The sequence below is a fragment of the Trematomus bernacchii genome, unplaced genomic scaffold (genome assembly GCF_902827165.1).
Source record: "Trematomus bernacchii unplaced genomic scaffold, fTreBer1.1, whole genome shotgun sequence".
NCBI lineage: Eukaryota > Metazoa > Chordata > Actinopteri > Perciformes > Nototheniidae > Trematomus > Trematomus bernacchii.
Genome location: NW_022987577.1, coordinates 1,222,499 through 1,242,301, shown reverse-complemented (window position 1 = coordinate 1,242,301; position 19,803 = coordinate 1,222,499). Strand labels below are relative to the sequence as shown.

Below are 19,803 nucleotides of genomic sequence, written 5' to 3'. Positions count from 1 at the left end.
ATATGAACCTTAAAATCTGCATTTCATGGCCCCTTTAATGTGTCACATGTTTTCAGTACAGTACTTGCCCTGATAGTTGAAAAGTGTTGATTTACAGAACCCATCATTTCTTGCATTAACGGTGTTAACTATGCAAATACGTTAGATTTAATTTCAGATTTACATTTACAAATCTACAATTGGAAGTAACTTTGCTACAGGAAATTCAAAGAGGGAAATGAGAGCTGTTGGTGGGAAACATAAAAAGCAACAATGGGATACAAATCTGACAACATGATTGATTTGATTCACCTGAGAGCACAACCCAGTCTCACGGCATTTCGTGTTATTAGTCACAAAATTAATTTAATCTATTGATTCGTGTTCACCAACACGATTTTCACCTTTTTTTCGTGTCACACAGAACGATTTTAAATGCAATGTATTTCTATTGGTAGTATGTTTCGTGCCTGCAACACGTCTTTTTGTCCGGTCGGGTCTTGGAAGACCAGAAGCTGTGTGGTTCATAAAAACATGTTCTTAATCAATATCTTACCCTAAGCCTAACCCTATCCCTTTTATTGTAAATTGTATAATGTCTGAGTTTGTTTGCCGTCAGTGAGGAAAATAAATGGCTCAGAGCCTCAGAATACTGACATCTGTATTTTATGTCATCTTTTTTTCCTTCTAATTTGTTATTATTTGGTGCAGGCACGAAACAAACTACCAATATAAATACATTGCTTCTAAAATCGTTCTGTGTCAGAATACTTAAATCTGTATTTTTTTAAATGTCTTTTTCCTTCTAATTTGTTATTATTCTTCTAATTGCTTTTAAAATCGTTCTGTGTGACACGAAAAAAATGGCGAAATCGTGTTGGTGAACACAAATCAATAGATTAATTTCGTGACTATAACACGAAATGCCGTGAGACTGTGTTGGAGAGCAAGCCAAGAAAACATTAAAACTACACGATGCAAATCAGACTCTGATGACTCCAACAGTTTGAGTCCAAACTGTAATGAACTAATCCTAAATCAAGGCGACTGCGTGAAAACCTTCCTGTGTTCCTCAGGAAAAATGACCTCAGACTTCTTCTTCTTCTTCTTCTTCCAGATCACAGAGAGGACCGAGTCTCTGAGCCGCTCTCTGAAGAAAAGGTGAGTTTCCTCATCAGAGAGATGACAAAAGTACATCCTTTACTCAAGTAGAAGTACAGATACTCGTGTTTAGAAGTACTGACTAAACTTCTTTACTCAAGTAAAAGTAAAGAGGGCTTTGAAATGTACTTCAGTAAAAAGTACCCATAACTACCAGCTGTTTTAAAGAGTACCTGACCTCCCTTTATATTAATAGAACAATAATGTCATTGTTAGCTAATGAATGTTTCCATGCTGAACAACGGCAACAGGACAAAGTTTTTGTTAGACGCTTTCACACGCAGTACTTTTTCCACTTTGGTTCCGATATAGTTCCGAAATGTCGCGTTCACACCAAAAAGAGCCGGAACAAAAATGAGTTAATCAGAACCTTTTTACCCCCTTTTCCGTCAGTTTTCCGTCCCTGCTAGATAGCAGGGACTTTCGTGGGAGAAAAAGGTTCCTATGTCTGATTGGCTGGGCGGATTGCAAACCACATGTGTCCCCTCTTCTTCATGTCTCTTCTACATCAACATGTGTCCCCTCTTCTTCATGTCTCTTCTACATCAACATGTGTCCCCTCTTCTTCATGTCTCTTCTACATCAACATGTGTCCCCTCTTCTTCATGTCTCTTCTACATCAACATGTGTCTCCTCTTCTTCATGTCTCTTCTACATCAACATGTGTCCCCTCTTCTTCATGTCTCTTCTACATCAACATGTGTCCCCTCTTCTTCATGTCTCTTCTACATCAACATGTGTCCCCTCTTCTTCATGTCTCTTCTACATCAACATGTGTCCCCTCTTCTTCATGTCTCTTCTACATCAACATGTGTCCCCTCTTCTTCATGTCTCTTCTACATCAACATGTGTCTCCTCTTCTTCATGTCTCTTCTACATCAACATGTGTCCCCTCTTCTCCATGTCTCTTTTCATCAACATGTGTCCCCTCTTCTTCATGTCTCTTCTTCATCAACATGTGTCCCCTCTTCTTCATGTCTCTTCTACATCAACATGTGTCCCCTCTTCTTCACGTCTCTTCTCCATCAACATGTGTCCCCTCTTCTTCATGTCTCTTCTACATCAACATGTGTCCCCTCTTCTTCATGTCTCTTCTACATCAACATGTGTCCCCTCTTCTTCATGTCTCTTCTACATCAACATGTGTCCCCTCTTCTTCATGTCTCTTCTACATCAACATGTGTCCCCTCTTCTTCATGTCTCTTCTTCATCAACATGTGTCCCCTCTTCTTCATGTCTCTTCTTCATCAACATGTGTCCCCTCTTCTTCATGTCTCTTCTACATCAACATGTGTCCCCTCTTCTTCATGTCTCTTCTACATCAACATGTGTCCCCTCTTCTTCATGTCTCTTCTACATCAACATGTGTCCCCTCTTCTCCATGTCTCTTTTCATCAACATGTGTCCCCTCTTCTTCATGTCTCTTCTTCATCAACATGTGTCCCCTCTTCTTCATGTCTCTTCTACATCAACATGTGTCCCCTCTTCTTCATGTCTCTTCTACATCAACATGTGTCCCCTCTTCTTCATGTCTCTTCTACATCAACATGTGTCCCCTCTTCTTCATGTCTCTTCTTCATCAACATGTGTCCCCTCTTCTTCATGTCTCTTCTACATCAACATGTGTCCCCTCTTCTCCATGTCTCTTTTCATCAACATGTGTCCCCTCTTCTTCACGTCTCTTCTAAAGAGTTCTCTTGAACTAAGTTCTGATGAACCTTTGTGGGAAAAGTACTGCGGTGTGAAAGCGCCTGTTGGTCCCTCTTCTTTAGAGAAGACCAGGAAATGATGGATACACGGATCGTGTTCAAATCAATAGGCACGCAATGACTCTAAATAATAATGATCACGCCACCAAACACACATTCAAACTAAAGGAACCAGCCTGCTCAAAGGCTTTCTCTCTTGCCGGTTATACCACAAGGTGAGTTCCTTTTTATTTCCTGCTTCTTCACACACATGCTCTCCAGTACAGGTTAGCTCTGAGTGTTAGCGATGCTAATGTAAACACCGACCATATTACGTCCAAAACAGTCGGGCATTGTTTCTGATAGCAACGTTTCTGATAGGGCCGTGGGTCCACATTTCAGATATTACGTCATATCGGACGCAAATCTGGATCAGCTCCGTTGTTCCCCCCGTTTTTAGAGATTTGGGTACGGAGGAAAAGAGAGAGGGTTTTATTTTCTGACGCTGCGTGAGTTCCCTGACACACCGGGGACACATGTTTATGTATAAAAGACATCAAAAAGTGCATTTTGCATGATAGGTCCCCTTTAACATATGTAATAATAATAATAATACATGGGATTTTTATAGCGCTTTTCCTAATGCTCAAAGACGCTTATAAAGCAGACATTATGTTAGTTAACCTAAAAAGGGCCTGAATTATAGACAAAATCCCAATGAGGGTTCTGTGAAAATGTCTAAAATGGAAAATAATATTTATTTAATTTGGCTTACAATAAATCTCATTCATGTTTTCGTTTTGTATTTCAGTAACAGCTTCAAGAAGACGCAGCCGCTCGGTCTGCTGATCAAGATCGACGACAAGAGGGAGCAATACGCCCACGCTGTGGAGGTACACACACACACACACACACACACACACACACACACACACACACACACACACACACACACACACACACACACACACACACACACACACACACACACACACACACACACACACACGCTTCTTTGTTTGATCTGGGGTAAAGGTGTCTTGTTTTATTGGATTTAGTGGGTTTTTTTGTGAACTGGACGTGGATTAATACAAAAATATATATTAAAAAGAATGTAACGTTTTTGCAGCTGAAAGACCACATAGAAACACTTGGTATCCCAAAGGGTCTATGAACATATGGTGCAAAATAAAAATAAACAACATTTCCTAGAGGTGTGCTCTTTCTGAACACACCTCTAGGAAAAGGGTCACACACTCAGTTCCCTTCAAACATCCTAGAAATAATACTGAGAGTTTCAGAAATGTTCAGTCTTAAAGGTCCCCTATTATACTCCTTTTCAACAATATACTTCAGGATATCTGGTTGCTGATTGGCTAATGGTTGCATAACACAAAAAAATCGTTATGACATCATAAAGTGGCCAAAATCTGATCAGCTCATTTTCAGACAGGTTTTTATAGAAATGGATCAGGACAAAAAGAGAGAGAATCTTTGTTCCTGAAACTTTCAGAGTCTCTTTCCACAGAGGGGACACATGTTGATGTAGAAGAGACATGAAGAAGAGGGGACACATGTTGATGTAGAAGAGACATGAAGAAGAGGGGACACATGTTGATGAAGAGGAGACATGAAGAAGAGGGGACACATGTTGATGTAGAAGAGACATGAAGAAGAGGGGACACATGTTGATGTAGAAGAGACATGAGGAAGAGGGGACACATGTTGATGAAGAGGAGACATGAAGAAGAGGGGACACATGTTGATGTAGAAGAGACATGAAGAAGAGGGGACACATGTTGATGTAGAAGAGACATGAAGAAGAGGGGACACATGTTGATGTAGAAGAGACATGAAGAAGAGGGGACACATGTTGATGAAGAAGAGACATGAAGAAGAGGGGACACATGTTGATGTAGAAGAGACATGAAGAAGAGGGGACACATGTTGATGTAGAAGAGACATGACGAAGAGGGGACACATGTTGATGTAGAAAAGACATGAACAAGTGGATTTTGCATGATAGGTGACCTTTAATGCTAAGCTAACTAGCTGCTTGTTAGCTTCAGGTCTTGTTTAAAAGAGCGTATACGTCCCACTGCTCCTCTGCTGTTTTCCGCTCTCTCATGACCTCTTGGTGACTCTCTTTGTTTTGACACCAGCTGAAGTTAAAGAGCAGCTCTGACCCTTTTTGTGCCGAGGTCACAGATCTGTCTGTGCAGCACCTGGGCGACGACAGCAGCTCTGTTTTTATTTCTGACAGATATACGACGTGTCACAACCGCCTTATTTTTACCTTTCCGTCCCCTGTTATTTATTTTGTACTCCTCACCTCAGGCTGAGATAACAGGGGAACAAGCTGCAGGTGAACTCTTTTAGAAAGGTGTTATTATTATTAGTGGAGAGTAAATAAAAGTGCAATAAAAGACATTTTGATAAAGTTGTAATGCTTGTATTATAGAAAGTTTAATATATCTTAAATATATGATAATACCACCACATTAAGAAGTATGTATGTTCATCCAGAAGTTAGCATTATTCGGAGACATTTTATTACGTAACCCCCAAAAATTATGATGTTGTCACATGACAGCTTTACGGTTCTCTAAACCCCAGTTTGTGTTGTTTGTTGAGCAGAACTCCCAGGAGGCGAGGGCAGTGAAGGCATCACTGAGCGACTTACCTGGCTCACCTGAGGTCGTTTCCTCCAAGAAGAACCTGTTTGAGGCCGGAGAGACTTGGAGTCCCAGCAGGGGGGCCAGCTGCAAGGTGAGAAAACACTCAAAGAAAACACCACTTCCTGCTACAACAGGAAGTACACGATTAACCCGGGTTGCGGTCGAATTGTCAATTTAGTTTTTAGTGAAATTACCTGGAAGAATCCAAGTGGCAGCCATGATAAGAGCTGTTCGAATTCTCTAGATGATAGGAAAGGAGTTTTGAAACTCCCTTTATAACCTCCTTTAGTTTAGGAAACACTGGACCTTCCTTTACGAAATGAAAAGAGAAAATGCTGTCCCACAATGCCTTGCGGCGGCAACCACGACCATTCAGAGAAACAACCGTAGTTGTAGTTTCATCACGGCAGACGTACATTAATAACGTCATAAATACGTTGGATAATGTCAGTATAGTCGGATTCTCAAAGCACAATGGCCGTCTTTTCCTCATTCCTCATGATTTCTCCGAACCACTTTTCTTTAACCCTGAGACGTTTCTCACAGAGTTTAAGGAATAGTGGTTAGGAAAAGACGATAGGAGCCTATTTTTGGACAATTCTACAGCAACCTCACTTCGTACTGCAACAGGAAGTACCTGCGTTCCTTAAAACCCCAAGAGAAAGTGACTTAAGTGTGTTAAACACCAGAAACAGTGATGTGAATTTGCAGAAAGTAACACAAAAACCCAACGTAATTTTACCAGAATTGTAGTGTTTTTTCAACAACAACAAAAAAGGTTGTCATTAAATCTGAATTAAATATATTCAAGCAGATTTTTTTACCCGGAAAAATAGGGTTTAGTTGCACATAATGCAGTTCTGGTTAGAAAAACATGAATGCTTTTGCTCCTTTAGAACATGGAGTAGTGGTGCACTACAGCCTCTTGTGGCTGGAATAAGTATTACAACTACAATGAAAGATGTTTTCACATGACAAAAGTTAAAATAAATGTAAAGAAAATTCCACCTGCCCTTTATTCATAAAGACTGGAGGGAATCAGACTTAAAAAATAATTGGTTTGATTGATTTTTTTTTTCTTCATTTGCCTCTCAGGGCTTCCGTACGGACCATAAAACTGACAACATGGCAATTACTTTGAGCTAATTTACTCCAAAAAAAACCTCCAGCAGATTAGAAACTCGCCGAAATAATTGTAGCACATTTTGATATTGATTGAAGCAGTTAATTAACAAATCAATTAATCTATTGTATTTATTTTCTGTGCATCAGGACACTGAGGGGTTGAAGGTGGGTGTGGCCAATCGGATCACTCAGTGGGTGAAGGGGCCGACGGACGGCAGCAGAACATTGCTTAAACCCGCAGTAAGTCAGAAACACTCCCTTATTATGAGGCACTAAGTCCTTACTTTATATACTAAGTCATTATCTTCAGGTATTAAAGGGGACCTATCAGGCAAAATGCACTTTTTGATGTCTTTTATACATCAATATGTGTCCTCGGTGTGTCGGGGAACTCACGCAGCGTCAGAAAATAAAACCCTCTCTCTTTTCCTCCGTACCCAAATCTCTAAAAACGGGGGAACAACGGAGCTGATCCAGATTTGCGTCCGATATGACGTAATATCTGAAATGTGGACCCACAGCACTATCAGAAACGCTGCTATCAGAAACAATGCCCGACTGTTTTGGACGTAATATGGTCGGTGTTTACATTAGCATCGCTAACACTCAGAGCTAACCTGTACTGGAGAGCATGTGTGTGAAGAAGCAGGAAATAAAAAGGAACTCACCTTGTGGTATAACCGGCAAGAGAGAAAGCCTTTGAGCTCCATACTGTTTCAGAAACAATCCTTGATAATCCATGATATGGCGTTTCATCACGGCAGTATTTAGTTTAGACAGTAGCTGCCGGGTCCCGCATGGGCTCAGACCCCTACTTTTTATTTGTTATTAATTCTTTTTTTTTAAAGCTTTATACCCCAAATCAGCACTTTAGAAACAGGAAGTGAAATAGAGGGATATGAGGCATGGCTAGAACGTTCTGTTTGGTATTTTGAGCAAAACACTTCATAGACATGTTTTTTATATATTTTTATATATCTGAGACGTATGCTATTGCCTAAAAATAGCATGATAGGTGACCTTTAAGTCCCTTTTTGACATACAAAGTAATTATTTGGAGAAAATAAGTCATTATTTTGGGATAATAAGTATTATATCCGTAAATAAGTCATTATCTTCAGGTATTAAGCCATTATTTGGACATACTAAGCCATTATTTTTGAGATAATAAGTCCTTCTTTAAGATAATAAGCCATTATTTTGATTTAACAAGTCATTATTTGAGATAAAAACTCATTATTTGGACATACTTATTATCTTCAGATATAACGTACTTTTTTAAAGTCATTATTTTGAACTACTCAATTTCAAGATAAGATAAGTACATTCAGATGCTAATAGTTTTACTTCAGTTGGATCCTGAGTGTAGTATTTTAACATATTTGTACTTCAGTAAAACAACTTCCCCCACTGACTGACCGTGGTGTGTTCAGGAGCAGCTGCACAGTTTGTTAATGTGAGGTTTCCCTCTTGTGGAGAAACTGGATATAACCTAATTATTAATTATTGATTATTGATTAATCTGTCAGGACGTGAGGCCCGGAGATGTGATGCAGAAAAAAAACATGTGGGAGATTATCGGAGACTCTACAGGGAGACCAGGACAAAGTGCTAAGGTACACACACACACACACACACACACACACACACACACACACACACACACACACACACACACACACACACACACACACACACACACACACACACACACACACACACACACACACACAGTTATGGATAGATTTTATCTAGGCTGTGGCTCAGTGGTTAGTGTGCTGGACTTCAAATCAGGGGGTCACAGGTTCAAACCCCACTGCAGTCAGCATGTCGTTGTGTCCCTGAGACACTTCACCCCAAATTGCTCCTGTGGGGATTGTCCACAGAATTGAGTATGAAAGTCGCTTTGGATAAAAGCGTCTAACAAGTGACATGTAATGTAATTTTACTTATTGATAACATTTTTAGTCTCCCAAAACTGTATCTGTGTTTATAGTATGTGAAGTACTCAGATCTATCACTTAAGTAAAAGTAGAAGTCCTCAGATCTTGTACTTGAGTAAAAGTAGAAGTCCTCAGATCTTGTACTTGAGTAAAAGTAGAAGTACTCAGATCTTGTACTAGAGTAAAAGTAGAAGTCCTCAGATCTTGTACTTGAGTAAAAGTAGAAGTACTCAGATCTTGTACTAGAGTAAAAGTATATGTAGTAAATAAATGTATTGGAGTAAAAGTACACCATTTACCTAGAAGTAGAATACAATGGAAATACTCAAGTACCTCAGAATTGTATTTAAGTACAGTACTTGAGTAAATGTACTTAGTTACTTCCCATCTCTGGTCTGCATGAAATAGAGTCTTAAAAACACTGAGATGAGTTATGTTTATATATTTTGTATCCGTCCAGGGCTCAGCAGCTGGTAAAAAGTACAAATTTGTCGTCACTGGTCACGGAAAATACGAGAAGATCCCCGTGGACGAGGATGGAGAAGAGTTTGCTGACGGAGAAGACGGTGAGACACAAACGCATGTGAAAACTTCTTTATATGAAAAATGATATCAATTCTCTGTGGAGCTCAATGTGTAAAGAAAAACTCACGCTTATCTTCTTAAAGACATCCCTTACACATTCTTTATTTTATAATTCTTTATATTATATTATTTTGTATTTGTATTAATCTATCAAATAATCTTTCCATAACACCAAATATATTTTTTCTATATAGATCAAATAAAGACAATCCAGTATTTATTGGAATAAATGGAACAATTATATTTTGCATATGAATAAATAAAAAAAATAAATAAAAAAATACATAAAATAAAATACATGTTTTTAAATGTGTGTATTTTTACAATTAATTTATCTACATTTTCAAAATGTTTTATATGATATTTAATTATTTCAAAATTCATTATTTTCTGTTTACATGTTTTTTTGTTTTTATTTATTCTAATATTTTATTTTTATTTTTGGACAACTTTAATTTTTAAATTAAGGGGGACTTTATTTTTAAATATCTTTTTATATTATTTTCTTTATTTCTATATTGAGTAATTTTTTTTTTGTCATATAGGCAGCTTTTTGTTTTAATTATTGTATTGTATTCAACATATGTTTGTCCCCTGTAGTTAAATTAAACCTGTACATATTTACAATTTTTATATTTGAGAAATGTTGTACAGTATTTTTTGTCCACCATTTGAATTGTTTTTTTTAATTAATTGTGGTTAGTTTATATAATTGTATCCACACCTAGGCAACTTCCTTCTAACATTCCCACAATGCAAAGTGCTGCATTTGATAGATCTGATTTGTGTAACAAAATGATCATTTTTAAATACTCAATTTATTTAGCGTTATTTAGCATTTTGGATAAGACAGTGTGTGATCGACCCAAACAAATGTAATCTTGTTTTTGAAGAGTTATGAATTATTCACAAGAACTTTTAACCAAAAACACAATTTCAATGTTTAACTTGCATTATAAGAACAATGAGAGGAACAAACGAGAAGCTCTGATTTTACTGAAAACATAAACGCTTTAATCGGAGGTGACGTCTGAATTCAGACACACTTTTCTCTTTTTCCAGCTTTTCCACAAACGCAAAACATCCAGACAACCAGTCACACAAATGAAACACAAAGCACTTGTCAAGTATAAAGTCCAAAGCGGACTTTTCTATAACACAAACATCATTCGTTTTAAACACTGAGACTTCTGCACCTGTACATTGAACATATATCATAACTTCTTTTTCACCTTGGCACGTATATATTATATATATTGTATTAGCTTAAGTTGCGGCGAACCCCCTCGCTGTTCTGTTAAAGTCTTTTGGTTCCTCTTCTTGACCTTTCCGCCCAATCAGACCCATTTCAAAAACTGTCGAAATCTTCGTCGTCGGCCTTGACGCCGCCTCTTTCAGCCTTTTAGCGTCAAACTTTGGACTGAAGAGCAGCAAGGGCAGCCGTTGGGCGAACGATGGTACCTCTTTCTGGTCGTCTGTCTCGTCTTGCGTCTTCTTGTCCTCGCTTTTGTTCAGCTCGATCTGGTGCATGATGTTCTCCTTAGTGCTGAACATTTGGAAGAGACAGGCGTTCCACATTTTGGCCGCTACGGGAGCGTCTTTGGTTTCGCTCTCGTCTTGATTTTCGGGCTTGTCCACGGCCTTCTCCACGGCCTTCTCTCCGGCCTTTTTCACCTCTTTCTGGTCCGTCCCAGCGGCCTCCTTTTTGGGGCCAACCTCTGGAAATATGGGCTCTTCCTGCTCCACCACCATGTGCTTCTTGAGTCTGGACCAACCGCTCAGTTTGGATTTCACTCCCTTTGGCTTTTGCATGACTTTCAGAAGGGCCTCAGCCGGGAGGGATTCAACGCTTTCCTTTCTCTCCGGCGCAGATTTAACTGCAGCTGGTTCTTCTTTCTTATCTTTTCCTTTTTCTTCACTTCCTGTTGCAGTGCTGGGCTTTTGGCCTCCATCTTTAGTCTTGCTTTCAGCTACAGGCTCTTTCTCATACGCAACATCAGCTTTTGTCTCAGGTACAGGTTTCTGGACTTGATCTTTTCCTAATAGTTTCCTTATTGCCTTCAGAGGATCCTGGTCGTCACCTTTGGGCACAGGTTTGACTTCAGGAGGATTCGTCTTTGGTTTGGCGACTCCTTGAACTGGTTTCTGAGACATTGTCCCTTGTGTTGTTGGGGGTTTAGACTTTGGTGGTTCTTGGATCACCGTTTTCTCTTGTTTTGCTGCAACCTGACTGGAAACCATGCTTGTCTCTTGTGCTATCGTTGTTACAAAGGTGTCAGACGCCTGTGAAACGATAATGATGGGAATTGAAGGGGTGACGGCAACCTTCACGTCCCTCACCTGGGGTTTCTCTACCTCTTTGGGAGTTTCTTTAGCTTTAGACACCTCTGGCATAGCTTGTTCATTCACAGGTGTTTCTTGAATAGGTGCTTTACATTCTACTGGTTCCTCTTTTGGCGCTTGAACCTCCTCTTCAGTTTGCATCTTGGAACCGGAGATACCAAAAGCTGGAGAGTAGGTTTTAATTCCTCCGTGAGCAGCATATTCAGCCGGTGTCAATCCACGGTAGCCAGACTTTGATTTTTTAGCAGTTTGAGTCGGGGTTTTAGGTCTCTGAAAGCCTACAGGTGATGGTGACATCCCGTACGTAGGTGTCCTTGGTCTTTTAAAACCAGGCGAAGTGGTCATAAGTCGGGATGCCTCGTATGTTGGAGTCTTAGGCCTCTGGTTGCTGTAAGAAGTCACTGCTGGTGTTTTTGGCTCAGTTGTTGGGGTTTTAGGTCTTTGAGAGCCAGCTGGAGCAGCTTCTCTTGACAGATCAAGCTCTGATATTGTCATATTGATGCTCTGTTGGATTGGTTTTACCACTGGAGTCATGACCAAATGAATGTCCCCGTTTGGTATCATTTCAGCAGGCTTAGGCTCACTGATCCTCTCGCTTTGGGAAACAGACAAACTGATCCTCTCGCTTTGGGAAACAGACAAACTGATCCTCTCGCTTTGGGAAACAGACAAACTGATCCTCTCACTTTGGGAAGCAGACAAACTGATCCTCTCACTTTGGGAAGCAGACAAACTGCTCATCGCAGAAAGTGTTTTGGGCGTTCTTGACCTCTCTGGCTCTACTGTGATTGGCGATATGGCGAACAAGAGAGGATTCGGTCTTGAGACTTCAAAGACCGGCGTTCCAGCCCGATTCTTGTTGTATGCCGGGGTTCGAGGCCGTCCTGTTGGTGTTTTAACTCTGATTTCAGAAGTTGGGGTTGCTCTTAGGATTTCAACCGTAGGTGTTATTATAGTATTTATCTCCGTTGTTGGTGTGGTGCCCGTTTTAATTTCTGAAGTTGGTGTTTTCCTCTGGGGATCTGGGCCCAGTAAAGGAGGCAGAGCCGTCGGAGTTGTCCCTCTTCTGACCTCAGATACGGGAGTCAAATCTTGCATGGTTTCTGCCGGTGCTTTACTTTGAGATGCTGTGCTGCCAATGGCGGTTAAAGCAGCTGTGTCGTACACCGGTGTGGTCCTGGTTGACTCGTAGTAGGATGTGCTCGCCGTATACATCCTAATTTTGGGAACATCAAACATTGGTTTGGGCGATCTTGAAGGCTCGGTCGCTTTGAATGTTGGACGTGGACTCCTGCATTTGGCCATCGGGATCAAAACAGTGAGCGGACGAATCAGAGCTTGACCCCCCATTGCTTGATAAGGAGTTGGACTTTTTGCTTGTCGCATCCCTCCAGTTGCGAAAGGTCTAAGACCGGCATTATTGTCAGCAAATGTGCTAAAAGCCGGCTTTCTTATTTCAGCAGCTGGTACTGTTGCCTCAGGTGTAAAGGAGGCTGGCAGTAAAGATATTGTTGGCACCGCAGGCTCAGCGACTTGCCACGTAGCTGTGGAGACTTCAGACACGTTGGTGGACGCAGAATATGAAGAAACGATGGTAGTATTCTGCGGGTAAGAGTACAATGGGCTCGCCACCGTCTGAGGGGAGAATCTTCCCGGTCTCCCGTATGCCGCTCGATGTGGGTAAGGCGACGCCACATGTCGATAAAGCGGTCTGACGGTGAACCTCGGAGGCTCCTGGACGTTGAAAAGACTGAACGGTGTCTCTGGAGTCTTGGGAGGCGTTGAGTGGTCACTGTGCTCGAGGTCGGGACTTGCTTCGTTCACGGGGGAGAGGTTGGAGCGGAAAAGCGTGGCGGGCTGCGATGCCTGAGCGGAGGCCTTCTTCTTGGCGGATCTCTTGAGGAGTTTCTGAAGCCTAACGTTGTCCTTTCCAGGTTTGGGAAGCAGGGGCGGAGGGTACTGCTGGTAAAGCAGACCCGGGTTGCTGACAGCCCCGTAAGCGACAGCCATGAGCGCTTTGGCACCCTGAGAAGAAACAAAACAAAAAATAGATATTGTCAGAAAAGACAGCTTCATACCACGTCAAGAACAAAGTCATTGGATCTGGTTTAACAGAAACTTAAACTCCCTAATGTTACGCACTCCCCCTTCCTCTCTCCTCTGCTCAGGTGTTCCTGATCTGAACTAATCAGGAGTATTTAGGGGCTGGAGGAAAAGGAGCTCTCTCTCTGACTCACTCACACTTAGCCATTGGTTCTATTTCCTGTTATTTCTTCGTTTTTTAGTACGGAGAACCTGGTAGCCAAGTTTTCGTGGTCTTCTTTTCTTAGTTAAGCCTATGCATTTATTTTAACCCAGGCTGGCCCAGGATTCCTCCTTGTTTTGTCCTCCAGACTTGTACCTTTTTATAAGTTAGGTACTACAATTTAAAATCAATAAACCATATTGTTTGTGTAAACTTTATCGGGTTTGCCGTTTTAACTACATGTTGATGGTCACAACTTGAGCCGTAACACTAAGAAACATCCTTTAATAACCCTAACCCTAACCCTTAAAGCCAAAAATCCACTTAAAAAATGCCACAAACCTAAGTTAATGACATTCTTAACGTACTATTTTAGTTAAACCTAAAAGTGTTACAACCTGTAACCTTGTAAAATGACTTAAGGTAACCACACTGACATTTGGACCAGTTTATAATATCTGCATATTGAACATTTTCTTTGTGTGTCTTCTGCAGATTTATACCATGACGATTACTGAGGAGGTTTCCTGATCCAACAAAGACGTCGGCTGGCCTTTAAAGTCATCATATATAAACAGAGTCACTTTTTCTGACTCTCAGTTGGACAACTTCAAACCAAAAGTCCAAAAATCATCAAATGTCTATATTTTTATTATTTCCTCTTTGCTTTTGTATTTCCTGACATTCAGTGTTTTCATGATGTATATATCTGACTGTGAGCCTTAATGTTTCTGTTCCTCTCCACTGCAGTGTTTAGGTGAACCATTCCTAACGTGTGGTTGTCCTTGTGTGATGGTGTGTAGGAAAACTTTTGCAAAGTACATTTATTTGTATACGTACCACTTGGTTATTTTATCTGTTCTGCACTTAAACATTGGCTGAAGAACAATCTGAAAACTGCTCGCTCGAGACACACTGGAAAAGCAGAGTTAATACTGATTAAAACAATTCTGAGAAAATGTATTTGGTATATTTTACATTTCAACAACCTTAATACAACCATACCATACAATCAAATTTCATTTCCTGTTTGTGTTTTTATCAGACTGTTTACTCTGTATTAATACAGACATTTTCCAACGTTTAATATGCATATACTGAGCTGTCTGATTGTATGTGTTTGTAACCACTTTTCTGAAATAAATTAAAATCATTTTCTAATTTAGCTTCTTTTTTGTATGTATTGCTAGACCATCGGATTACTAAACCATAATCATATCATTATATATCCCTTTACATCTAAGATGTTAAGTTTGTCTATTTTGGTCCTAAAAAAAAACACCTCAAAAGCTGTTTGAATTTCCATCAAATCACTTTTGGAGATTCATGGTCCCCAGATGATGATTTCGTTAAATGTTTTGACCCCTATGCTAGCAAGTTTTATTTATAAAGCACATTTAAAAGCGATTTTTGGTCGAGCCAAAGTGCTGTACATGTGATAAAAACACATTACTGCAATCACAATAAAAGACAATAAATTACAACAGATATATATTAAAAAAAAAAACACACAAGGAAAAGTCAGGAGTCGTGCTCCGCTCTAACTAGAAGGCCAGAGAGAAGAAGTGTGTTTTTAGTGTAGATCTAAAAACCCCTAGGGTCTGGGCCGACCTCACATGGAGGGGCAGAGTGTTCCAGAGCCTGGGGCCAGCTGCTGCGAAGGCTCGGTGCCCTCGGGTTTTAAGCCTGGTCTTGGGCACTACCAGCAGCAGCTGGTCAGCAGACCTTAAAGCTCTGGCTGGGGTGTAGCGCTGGAGGAGTTCGGCTATATAGGCCGGAGCCAGCCCATTTAGGGCTTTCAAAACAAATAAAAGGATTTTAAAATCAATTCTGAACCGAACTGGAAGCCAGTGTAATGAGGCCAGAATTGGGGTGATGTGGTCACGCTTTTTGTGGCCAGTCAGCAAACGTGCAGCTGCGTTTTGGACTAGCTGCAGGCGTTTAATTGAGGCCTGGTCCATACCCACATACAGAGCGTTGCAATAGTCCAGTCTTGAGGTTACAAAGGCGTTAATAACCCTTTCTAAGTCTTTAAAAGATAAATACGACTTGGTTTTGGCCAATAGTCTTATTTTAAAAAAGCAAGCACTCCAAGACATTGTATGTGATAGGCTAAGGGGCGGGACATCTGTAAGCGGTTTACCAATCACATCTTTGTTTACAAGGCACTCCAAAAACATAAAACTGAGACTGTCATTTAGAAAAATGCATATCTAAATTAATGTTATTATAGATAATACATGTATGGAAGAGGATTAGGGCCAAATGTGATATCTTTTTTCCGATGACTTATTTTTACATTTGGACTTTTTTCTCAGAATTCCCCACATAAAATTCACTTTTGGTCAGATAAAAAAAAACTATTCACATGTGGTCCTCATCCTCTACGGTATAAATGTTTCCATTGGAGTTTGACAGAAAGAGCACATGTCCTGTGCCTGCAAAGGAGCGTGTAATCCTCCAACAAAGGTTAAAACAAACATCAGTAATTTGAGTTTTAAGAGGTTTTCATGCACGTTAAAAACATGTGTGTGAAAGTCAACACAGATGCACTCATCCTGGATGACTCATCACGTTTATAGAAGCCAGAGAACAGCAGGAGAATCTTCTGAACTCTTCCCGGATGATGTTACGCCTCACAGCTGATCCTGGGAGCTTTTTCCCCGACACTAAATTTAGTTTGGAGGCCGGCCAATCACCTGCTTTGCTTTTTTAAGACTCCAGCCCTTTTTTTACAGGCTGCATCACTTTCCCCGAAACACAATAAATCAGGGTGGTGTGCAGATCAGGTGGAGCTACTCCATGTAAAAGGAGTACTGTGTAGTGTACACTAACTGAGCTCATATTTCAGCATCAACTGCATTATGTGTGCACCTATCAGCTGATCAACATCCCGAGGGTCAATATTTATGGTGATGCTTTCATGTTTGGCTCTAAGTGCAACAACACGAGAGGTTTGATTAGGATACATGCCTGTAGGTAATACAATAACTAAGATTTATGGCTTAAATTTGAGTGAAAATGTCAAAAAAATCTTTTAAAAATTAAATGTGTGACCTTAAAATCATGCAACTCAATTTAAAAGATCACTTAAATAATGCAACAGATCGAACAACATACTGATGATTCAGCTATTCTTACAGCCTTAAATGTAGTGAAGCACCAAATGAAAATAAAAATGGTGTCATGAGCTAATTCAAATCAAAATGGTTCATCCTCTGGGGAGCTGGGACAGGATTAGTTTCAAGGCAAATTGTTGTGTGTAAAAGTGCAAAATGTTGTTTTCTGTTAACTGTGTTAAAGTATAAACACTGATATAGATGTTGTGTATATATATCTGCTGAAGGGTGAAAGTGAATGCAGAACATGTGACCTCATGACATCACAGCCCGACGACATTTGATAGGGCGTCAGAAATATGTTGTCACTGAGAATAACCAATCACACGAGAGGACAGGAATTTAAAATAAAAGCATGGAGACATTTAGTGGAACTGTTTCACACATTTATAATCCCTGAGAAGTAAAAATAACTCTCACATAGCATCAGTGCCATTAATATGACGTTTCTGATCATAGCTGACCGAGCAGTCTGTACAAAAACAACTGTTTCATATCAGCTCAGCGGCAGCTTTTAAACGCCAGCTAAAGACACATCTTTTTAGATTAGCTTTTTATTAGCAACCCCCCACTTTAAAGGTTCTTTTAGTCTGACCTACTTTTATATTATTGTATTTATTTAATAGGTCTTAAAAGGTTTTATCTTATATTATTGATTTAAAAGCAGTTTCAATAGCAACATTTATTTTTACGTTGGTTTTTAAATATTTTAATCGTTTAACCTTTATTAGAATCATGACATTTATATTACTATTATCTTTGTATCTTTATTTCTGTTGAACCGATATGTTTACTTTGTTTTATAGGGTTATATATCGTTGCATCGACTCAGTTGTCTTGTGTCTTATCTGTCGGAGAGAAATAATTATTTATTTCATTTTGATTATCATACCTTTTACCTCCTCGTGTCTCCTAACCTGATAACATGTGATATGTTGCTGCACGCACCTTTAAAGGTTTTCACATGTGACCTGAGGGGAATCTGTTGTTGTTTATTTTGAACTTGTGATGTGTGCACAATGTAAAGCACTTTGAGCTGCACGTGCTGTATGAAAAGTGCTATATAAGTAAAGCTTTATTATTATTATTATTATATCCTCGGTTTATTATGAGTGACACCTCAGTAGTGGTAGTGTTTTCAAGCTGCCCCCCTTATTCCCACCTCCCTCTCTGAACCGACACATGAGAACCCGCTCCTCCTTTTAAGGCTGTGGGTAGGCTCGGTATTTGGAGCGCCTTCAGGATGCGAGTTCAAAAGAGGAAAGGGTATTAATAGACGTGTAATAAAAAACCAAGCCGCTCCACAATGCCCTCCTTTAAGTAAATGAATCCACCCCAAAAAGAAATCATTAGGCGAAGTTACGAGGCTTCACACACACACACACACACACACACACACACACATACACATAGTTTAAAAGGAAAAAGAAGGAACATACCAGGTAAAAACTTCTTGCTGGTGTTTCAAAGCGCTCCAGGCAGGTTCCCCTTGACAGAAGAGAACATTGATTCAATATCACACCTCACTTTATTACCCATAATCACACAGCAGGAACACCTCAAAGCTAACATGTGCTCATCATCCAGTCATGCCTTATTGCAGATACATAGCACAGTGTGTTGTAGACACAGTGCAAAGCTAACACTTAGCTCAGCTCTGATGGTGCAAGAAACACCGATTCATCCAATCACACGTCAGATTTCTGGCTGCAGATGTCTTGCATTCGACACCAGTTGCCTCCCCAGCTTCCCTGTTCTCTACCTGCAGATTAAAAAGGTGTAATTTTGGGGTGTTTACCTGTGCTACTGCTGCTCGGGGGGCGGCCGGCCGGCTGCTGCCTGCTTTTCCCAGCCGGATTGTTAGAGCGCAGGTTCATGTTGAGCCCAGCCCGACCCCCCCGTCCTACAAATGGAAGGAACAGACGCCATGGCAGTCCAAAAATAAAACCCTGCGAGTCGCTCAGAGTGACAGCAGAGAAAGAGGCAGCACGGACAGGCCACGGGACCTTAGGTTTCACCACCTCAGGGCTCTAAAAGTGGGGTCCGTGGGCCATCCAGGGGTCCCTCAAGGATGTACTAGTGATCCTCCAGAGATCTTTAATTTCATGTGAAATATTTCAGTGATTCTTGATTTAAAAGCTTTGGAAAGTGAAAGGTTGTAGGTGTGAGTTGTTTGGTGGTTCAGAGGGTCCCAATTGTGGTTAGAGGTCCAATTATATTTCAGTTGGTTCTAGGGTTGATGTGAGGGTCTAATGCAATTGGATTTTTAGCCAGTCTCCAGTCCTATTATATTTTCTAGGATTGCTTTATTGTAAAGTCTTAAAAAAGGGTTCTTAGGGCACTTTCACAACCTCATAGTCAATTGGGTTAGTCCCAAATCAAAGGGTCCAATGATATTTCAGTAGGTTCTAGGTTTTCTTGGGGGTGATGTGAGGGTCTAATGCACATGTGTCAAACTCAAGGCCCGGGGGCCAAATCAGGCCCTTGGTGGATTTAATTTCGGCCCGCAGGATAATTTCGAATTACTATTAGATCTGGCCCTCCGGTATATTGCACGCACACCTTCACTCAATCCTGAGGGTCTCCTCAGCTCAGAGCCTGACCCCAAACATTAATGAACTTGCACCCAAGATGAGATGCCAAGTATCTGGCTTGAGCTAGCATCACAGAGCAGCACACTGAGTTGCAGGGCATGTTTGGTTTTTTCTTTGAGGGAAATAGTTTTGTTGAAGCTGTTGTTGGCCTGTGGAAAAATGTGATCATAAGAAATGACTCTGGAAAAGCTGCAGATCGAGCCATAAGAAATGAATGCAACTGATTATTTAATGTTTAATGTTGTTTGTAGGCAATAATTTAAGCTTTGTTAGTTCCAGGTTTAATATGTGCAATAAGTTCATTTCAATACGTTTTGCAATAAACATTGAACCAGTCCGGCCC

General features: G+C 40.4%; 2 protein-coding genes across 4 annotated transcripts in view; one reads left to right on the top strand and one right to left on the bottom strand.

The window, feature by feature from the left end:
- Window positions 1–14,658, top strand: part of lsp1a (lymphocyte specific protein 1 a) — a 37,069-nt gene extending 22,411 nt beyond the window's left edge. The window contains exons 7-13 of the mRNA XM_034126899.1: window positions 1,097–1,140; window positions 3,640–3,721; window positions 5,466–5,597; window positions 6,779–6,871; window positions 8,161–8,247; window positions 9,035–9,140; window positions 14,243–14,658. Coding sequence (XP_033982790.1) covers window positions 1,097–1,140; window positions 3,640–3,721; window positions 5,466–5,597; window positions 6,779–6,871; window positions 8,161–8,247; window positions 9,035–9,140; window positions 14,243–14,265 — 567 coding nt within the window. The 3' untranslated portion in view covers window positions 14,266–14,658. The remainder of the gene's footprint in view (window positions 1–1,096; window positions 1,141–3,639; window positions 3,722–5,465; window positions 5,598–6,778; window positions 6,872–8,160; window positions 8,248–9,034; window positions 9,141–14,242) is intronic.
- On the bottom strand, window positions 10,151–18,808 carry prr33 (proline rich 33). Of its 3 annotated transcripts, none has more exons than XM_034126898.1 (4): window positions 18,665–18,808; window positions 18,306–18,354; window positions 12,189–13,527; window positions 10,151–12,158 (listed from the first exon to the last, which is right to left on the bottom strand). In XM_034126898.1, exons 3-4 carry the CDS (start codon window positions 13,510–13,512, stop codon window positions 10,426–10,428), a joined length of 3,057 nt encoding a protein of 1,018 aa, XP_033982789.1. In that variant the 5' UTR covers window positions 13,513–13,527; window positions 18,306–18,354; window positions 18,665–18,808; the 3' UTR covers window positions 10,151–10,425. The 3 variants fall into 3 exon arrangements, with proteins under 3 accessions (XP_033982789.1, XP_033982788.1, XP_033982787.1); XM_034126897.1 differs by having other exon boundaries at window positions 10,151–12,181; window positions 12,212–13,527; XM_034126896.1 differs by having other exon boundaries at window positions 10,151–13,527.
- Window positions 18,809–19,803: the final 995 nt, after the last annotated feature.